Source organism: Olea europaea, chromosome 23, assembly GCF_002742605.1.
Source record: "Olea europaea var. sylvestris chromosome 23, O_europaea_v1, whole genome shotgun sequence".
NCBI classification, from domain to species: Eukaryota; Viridiplantae; Streptophyta; class Magnoliopsida; order Lamiales; family Oleaceae; genus Olea; species Olea europaea.
In genome coordinates, this window is record NC_036259.1 from 8,133,234 (window position 1) to 8,140,582 (window position 7,349).

The 7,349-nt window shown below is 34.6% G+C and overlaps 1 protein-coding gene across 2 annotated transcripts; it reads left to right on the forward strand.

Moving 5' to 3' along the window:
* Nucleotides 1-3,504: 3,504 nt before the first annotated feature.
* Nucleotides 3,505-7,035, forward strand: LOC111372285 (pentatricopeptide repeat-containing protein At3g21470). Of its 2 annotated transcripts, XM_022994542.1 has the most exons (6): nucleotides 3,505-5,210; nucleotides 5,389-5,454; nucleotides 5,681-6,048; nucleotides 6,186-6,237; nucleotides 6,344-6,509; nucleotides 6,697-7,035. In XM_022994542.1, the coding sequence occupies exon 1, from the start codon at nucleotides 3,529-3,531 to the stop codon at nucleotides 5,092-5,094; it is 1,566 nt and encodes a 521-aa protein (XP_022850310.1). In that variant the 5' UTR covers nucleotides 3,505-3,528; the 3' UTR covers nucleotides 5,095-5,210; nucleotides 5,389-5,454; nucleotides 5,681-6,048; nucleotides 6,186-6,237; nucleotides 6,344-6,509; nucleotides 6,697-7,035. The 2 variants fall into 2 exon arrangements, with proteins under 2 accessions (XP_022850310.1, XP_022850311.1); XM_022994543.1 differs by lacking the exon at nucleotides 6,186-6,237.
* Nucleotides 7,036-7,349: the final 314 nt, after the last annotated feature.

A 7,349-nucleotide genomic window follows, 5' to 3' on the forward strand; every position in this document is an offset into this window, starting at 1 on the left:
CCACAGTAGAGTTTAACCACCAACTTCGGGATGGATAGAGTTTAACCTCCCCTATATATATATATATATTGTAGTTTTGCGTGGAATTCTGTCTGAAGCAACATGTACCTATTTATTTTATATTGTAATTCATTGTGACATCGTGGTATCCCAAAGATATTGCTTCTGTTTGGGAACCATTTTATTTTGTTAAAATTCTACTTTCAAGAAATTAGTAATTGATAAGTAGGTCATACTTGTAAATTTTACAAAAATGAATGATAAAAATTAATGTTTGACTTTAAAAAGTGAAATTTAAAAAAGGAAAATCATACCAAAACAGGCCACCACTATTTTTTATTTATTTATTTTTGGTGAATTTTATATATTTAGCCTCTGTTTGGTAATGACTAAAATCTAGATGTTAATTTAAATGAAGTCAATAATTAAATTTAACCACATATTTTATTGGTTCTACAACTTTCAACCACACATTTTATCAACTTCTATCAAAATATATTTAAAAATTAATTTTAATCCCCATCAATCAAGGACTTAAATTGCCGACTTCAATCGATGGAAGAATTGGCAATTTAACCTAAATTTTGCTATTGGCCTTTCTAACTCCATAAAAATCTTATTCATATAAGCCCTCTAGTTTTCTAATAATGTTTTCTTAAATAACAAACCAACTGAAAATAACAAAAATTTGTGTTGTCGGGTGATGTGCGTTGGTTCCTCTTAGTCATGCTAAGCTAACGTTGATTGTTCTCCAACTCGAGTCTTGTCGATGACTACTTATATTCGAACTTATAAAATTTCAAGTGAACACTTGAATATAATTTCTTATTGTGTTCTATGTCAAGACGACACTTAATAATATCTATGCTCATCTTCGCCAAAATTTTAATTCTCATATTATTATGGATTACCATAGATGTCATTGCTGTCCCCCGACTTAAGGTACATTTTTAAGTGCAATTTGATGGTAACGAAATTTCTTCAAACCACCAGGATATATGTCTTGGTTTGGTGCAATCCGTCCTTGCATTCTTGAGCAATGCAACACTTAACATTCTCCCCGTTTGGTATACATTAATGTAAAATGAGAATGAAAAATATAGCGTTAGGGTCGCACATAAAAGATAGAAAATCAAATATGGTGACTTGATGTGATGAATAATGATCATATTTTTCATTTTAGTGAGCAAATAATGGGAACATATGGGGGCCTAATTTTTACTTCATATGTCATCATTGTATTAAATTAAATAATATCATAAAATTAAATTAATTTACCCACCCCACTTCTAATCCAATTCAAACTCATTCCAATCCAATCCAATCCAATGACCAAAATGGCGTCGTCATCGTGAGCGCCAATGAAGAAGAACAAATGGATAGAAAGACATGGTAGAGAGAGAATGGTGAGGATAGAGAAAGAAGGAAGAAAAAAATGAAATGAGTTTGAACTGGATTCAAAGAGGGGTGGGGTGTGTGGTGGGTAAATTAATTGAATTTTATAATATTATTATTTATAATTAAAAATTGAATTATTACCTGATTTTTGTAAAAAAAAAAATAATAATTTAAATCTTATTTTTGAAGTTGAAACTTAAAAAAAATGTCTTCTTGCATTCCCCTTTTGTTACCATGATAAATGAAATATAGTACATTAGATGCGTTGGTCCTAATCTGCACCCATAATCACGTCGCCTAAAAATTTAAAAAAAGGATAAATCGACAAAATATTTACATTTGTTTTTACAATTTCTTGATTTAGTATGCCGCAAAGGTCAGGCCCCTTCACATCTCGAAATTGAGACAACAAATAACAAGCTCAAGAAGAGAAGGCTATTGCTTGCGTGCTTAGAGATGGAATTTAATTTTATTAAGAATTACATGATTCTTGATATTAAAATATACAAACTAAATAATACGTTCATTTATTTTTTTAAATTAATTATTCGAGATTCGTATGCATTAGTTTAAAAATTTTGAGACTACAATCGTAGTTCATTCTTTATTTTTATTTTTTTTTATTCTTTTCCTCGTATTTTATTTAAAAGAGAAAGGTATATTCATCGTTTTACAATACTTTACTGAGAAAATAAAAGAAAATATTGTATTCCGCAAAGAAAAGGTCATATAGCAGATCTCTCGTCAAAATGAAATGAGAGAGGGTATTTCACAATAATTACAAATATTATGGGTATTTTGTGCTAATTACCCTTCCTTATATTATATCAATTCATTATAACCCCTTTTTTGGGGGGACAAATAATCAATTATGATCCGATATATATATTTTCAAATTTTCATATTTGTGAAAACGTATAAATGTTGGCAGTTACGAATTTTTCCTACGGAAACAATGCACGCCAACTTACTGTTCTAACAAGCAAAAACCTTCTAAAAATGTGGTGAACATGTTGCCAATTGTATCTAAAGATAAAAAAATTATGTAAAAGATAAGTAAATAGAAACATGTAAAGAAATTTTTGATACGTTAATCCGCAACTTAATTGTTTCAAAAATCACTCAACTTGTACCTTGATCACAAACTACTCGCTGAACCTTACCAGTTTGCACTCCATCCATCATTGTAAAAAAATCGATAACACTTTCATTGACTTGGGAGATAGAATTCTGATGTGGCAAGTAATAACCAGTTAAATGATGCCAACTCAAATATTGACTTCAAATCAGCAAAAGCATGTTCCACGTGTCTTTAAAAAATGATTTTGGTGAATTCCTGAAAAAAAAAAAAAAATCAAACCCGACTGTTGGACCCCAAACATACACAACACTTCCAACTAAGAAAAACCCCAAATCCAAAATTTTCCTAAAACCTAATCATCAATTAATCCACACGCACGACCCCATCATTTAAAGATTCGAAGACCACGCACATGGAGGGACCACAGGAGCATACGTTTCACCTTATTATTATTATTATTATTTTTTTAAAGTTTTTAGATTTTTTCTCACTTTGTGTCGCCACATGTCAGACATTTTGTAGTTGGGACCACGCACATGAAGCCGGAGGCACCAAAATCGAGTTTTTTAAAGACTCGTGGCATGCGTTTTTGCTGATATGCAATCCAAATTTGAGTTGGCGTCATTTAATTATTCGATACTGGCCGCATTAAGATTTCGTCTACCATGTCAGCAAAAATGTTAACGATTTTTTACTATGATGGACAGATTGCAAATGACAAAAGTTCAGTGAGCGATTCGTGACCATTGTATAAGTTGGGCGATTTTTGAAATGATTAATTCGTTAATACCTATCGAAAATTTCCATGGGACGACAGGACTAACCCTTTCCATTGCCGTCCCAAATTAGCTTGTGCAAAATTAGATGAAATCAATGCATATCTCGTGTAAGTGCAGAAGTGTGCATCTTTGAAACTGAAGTATCAAGAGACCAATTCAATTGAAGGTAGTTAGGCAATTTTCATGGCAAAATAAATTCCGTTTAAATTGAAGTATTACCCTTTTAAAACCCAAAAAAGGAAAAAAAAAAAAAAAAAAAAAAAAAACCAAATGAGTAAGAATCTCTCAAAGAACTCAAATTCAGGCTGGTCTTATTGTATACGAAATTTGATCTTTCAGAAGAAACCTAGAGAGGCCATTTTAACATACAAGCAGAACCGTGGAAGTAGCAACGTTATTATATTGGGCGTGATCCCATTAGTGCTCAAAGCTTGTGCTTCAATTTCTATGCTTAGCCTTGGCAGGGCATTGCATTGTGAAACCATTAAGTTAGGAGTTACATTTAATGTAATGGTGGGGACTTCTTTGGTTGATATGTATGGGAAATGTAGAGATGTAGTGAGTGCGCGTAAAATGTTTGATTTTATGCCTAATGGAAATGCTGTGACATGGAATGCGATGATCGGAGGGTATATAAAGAATGGTGACACAAAGTCTGCGAATATTTTGTTTGAGAAAATGGCAGGAAAAACGTCGGTTACCTGGAATGAGATGATTGATGGTTATGCGAAAAGTGGTGATATGGTGATGGCGAGGCAGGTTTTTAATAACGTTCCGGAGGGTTTAAAGACTGTGGTGACGTGGACTGTGATGGTTGATGGGTATGCTAGTCATGGGGATATGGAAGCTGCGAAGGAGATGTTCGAGAAAATGACAAAAAGGAATTTTTACATTTGGTCAGTGATGATATCTGGGTATTTTAAGAAGGGTGATGTTGACAAAGCAAGAGGGATTTTTTATAGGATGAGTGAGAGGAATTTGGTTGTTTGGAATTCATTGATTTCTGGTTATGTGCAAAATGGGATGTGTGAGGAAGCAATGGAGGCTTTCAAGAGAATGCAAGTTGACTGTTTTGAGCCAGATGAAGTTACCATAGCGAGTATTTTATCAGCTTGTGCTCAGTTGGGACAGTTGGATGTGGGTAAGGAAATTCATGAAATGATTGTATCGAAACGGATTGCATTAAATGAATTTGTCCTTAATGGATTAGCTGACATGTATGCCAAATGTGGGGATCTGAGCCAGGCAAGATTGATTTTTGAACAAATGTCATTCAAAAACTATGCTGCTTGGAACGTTTTGATATCAGGATTTGCCATCAATGGTCATTGTAGGGAAGCTGTAGACTTCTTTAGCAGAATGGAGAAATCCAAAGTAAAGCCTGATGAGGTAACTTTTCTGTCTGTTTTATTTGCTTGTGCACATGGGGGACTGGTGGAGGAAGGTTTAGACGCATTCTATAAGATGGAAAAATATGGATTAACAGCCAACATCAAGCATTTTGGGTGTCTAGTTGATCTTTTGGCACGGGCAGGTAAGTTGCAAGAAGCGTTCGATTTAGTGAAGGAAATGCCGGTTGAACCAAATGACACAATTCTGGGGGCTCTACTTGGGGCATGTCGTATTCATTCTAACACGGTTATGGCAGAACGCGTGTTAGAATTGGTTGGAAAACTAAATTCTGGCTGTATTTCGAATGATGATGCACATTATGTACTACTCTCAAATATATATGCAGCTTCTGAAAGATGGCAAAAGGCCGAAGGGATTAGAGTAGTCTTTTCAAATAAAGGGTTGGAAAAGGCACCTGGATGCAGCACAGTTATGGTCATTTAGACTTGTTTTATTCATTCATAGAATGCTGAAAAGGAAATTCCAATATGAAAAGGATGATTATCAAAAGCTCATCAGTATTAGAAATTTCTACTGAGTCAAAGTGCGCAAAATTAGAGGTTGAACCTCTGTACCTTATGCAACATCAATAAAAATTGACAAAATACATGTTCAATGGGAACTCCATTTACCACTCATTCAATCATTACCCTCTTATTCAGGATTCTTGATTCTTCACTGTATGCTTTTCCATTAGATAAATCTAAAAATAATGCTATCCTTTTCAAATCCTTGTAGTTCCTCTTCTATTGAAGATTTGCAGTTGCAGTGATTAGCGTGTGAGGTAGCTCTTAACTCGAACTGGTAATCTTTTCTTGCTCACTACTTTACAGCTTGCTGATATTTTTTCCTCATTCTCCCCAATCATCTTATGGCCCTATTCATAATATTATTGCAACTTGCACAATGAAGATTTAATCTGTTCCCAAATGTTTTGCAATATATATGTGACCTTTACAAAATTTGCTTGCAAGTGGTTTTTGGGGAGTTCTCTTTTCAAGTAATGTGAGTTTCATCAGAATTTAATCAGGTAAAAGAGTTTTGGAGATTCTGGACATCTGTAAATCATTAAAAAGGAGCAACACATACAAGAAGGCGTCCCTTTAGGACTAGCAGATTTCAAATCCATCTGTCTCCTTGCTTAGCAATTGACAAAGGAACCTATTGCCCAAAGGAACCCTAAGACAACAACTCTTTACTTTCCGCGGGGAACTTCTCTGGTAAATCCTCAAAATTGTTGGTCAAAACGAGCTGCTGTCATGGAATCAGCCGCTCTTACTTTCTTAAGCAGTATGGATTTTTGCTTCTTCCCAGTCTTGAAGCACAGAAAAAGATTATCTACAACCTATGAGATGATAGGATCTATCCATGGCCATGGCTTCCTTGACCTTCTATCAGGTTTTTTCATATGCCCTCCAACCTCTCTCTGCGTCTTCTACCTATTAAAGATGAACAGTGACTAATGAATTTAAACCATACAGCACCAATGTATAAATCTTTTATACGTTTAGGGTTGTTTTAATTTCATTATGCAGGTTTTGAAGATATTAAAGGCCTGTTGTGCCCCTTTACGTACTGATATTCACAGTCAGTTCCCGAAGCCCTTTTGTCTACTTTATTTCCATTCATCACTTCATTTAAGTGAAATCAGATATTTTGCAACAAAATTGACTGCACATAGTTTGTGTTGTAGGCAGGGGGGCCTGTGTATGAGGTTGAGACTGGGCGGAGAGATGGTAGAATTTCCAACAGTGCACTTGCAAATGATATGCCAGAGGTGAATGATTCAATTGACATTCTCAGGTCAAAGTTCAGAAGCAAAGGATTTTCAGAAAACGAACTTGTTCTATTAACTGCTGGTATAATTACATTTTCTGACTTCAATCTTCCTTCACGCGTTTCTGGCTAGGCTTAAATATTCACGTACAAGTAACTTGGTTTACGAGATTTTAAGTACCTTTTAAGCTTAGCCAAACTTATGTTAAGTGTTTTCCAGTTCAATCAAGCCTATCAAACATGCCTTATTGAATTATCAAAAACTTGCAGGTGCACATACCATTGGAACCACTGCTTGTTTCTTCATGCTTGAAAGATTATAAAAACTTTACAGGAAGGGATGACAGTGATCCTGAAATAAACCATGCTTTTCTACCAGTGCTAAAAAATCAGTGCCCCGAAAATGGAAATGTTTCTGATAGAATATGCTCGACCAAGTCAGCGATGATAAATTTGACGATCACGGTCTACACAATATCAAGAATGGGACAGCCATACTAGCGTCAGATTCCCGACTTTAAGATGATAATATTACGAAGAAAATTGTGGATTCCTGTGCTGTTTCAACGGGACATGATTGTGCTGCTGTTTTGTCATTTGTCAAAGATTTTTCAAATACGAGAGAATGAATGCAAAAATTTCTATGTAACATTGTAATTAAATCTTGATTTGGTCAATTATTTCTCGTGCTTGGTTAAAATTTCACACATTAGAAATGTTAATTCAATGAGACTCAACTTTGAATTTGTTCATTTAGAATCTATGTGTGGGGAATATCAACCGGAAGGTGTTATTTTGCCCCTTGGGAGAGGGTTCTACCTCCGGTTCTTGAACTTCAATCCTCGTGTCTTAATTGAAATGGGATAATAAGGAAAATAATTGTAATTAAAATATACAATAGTAGGACCATCGATCCAAATAAG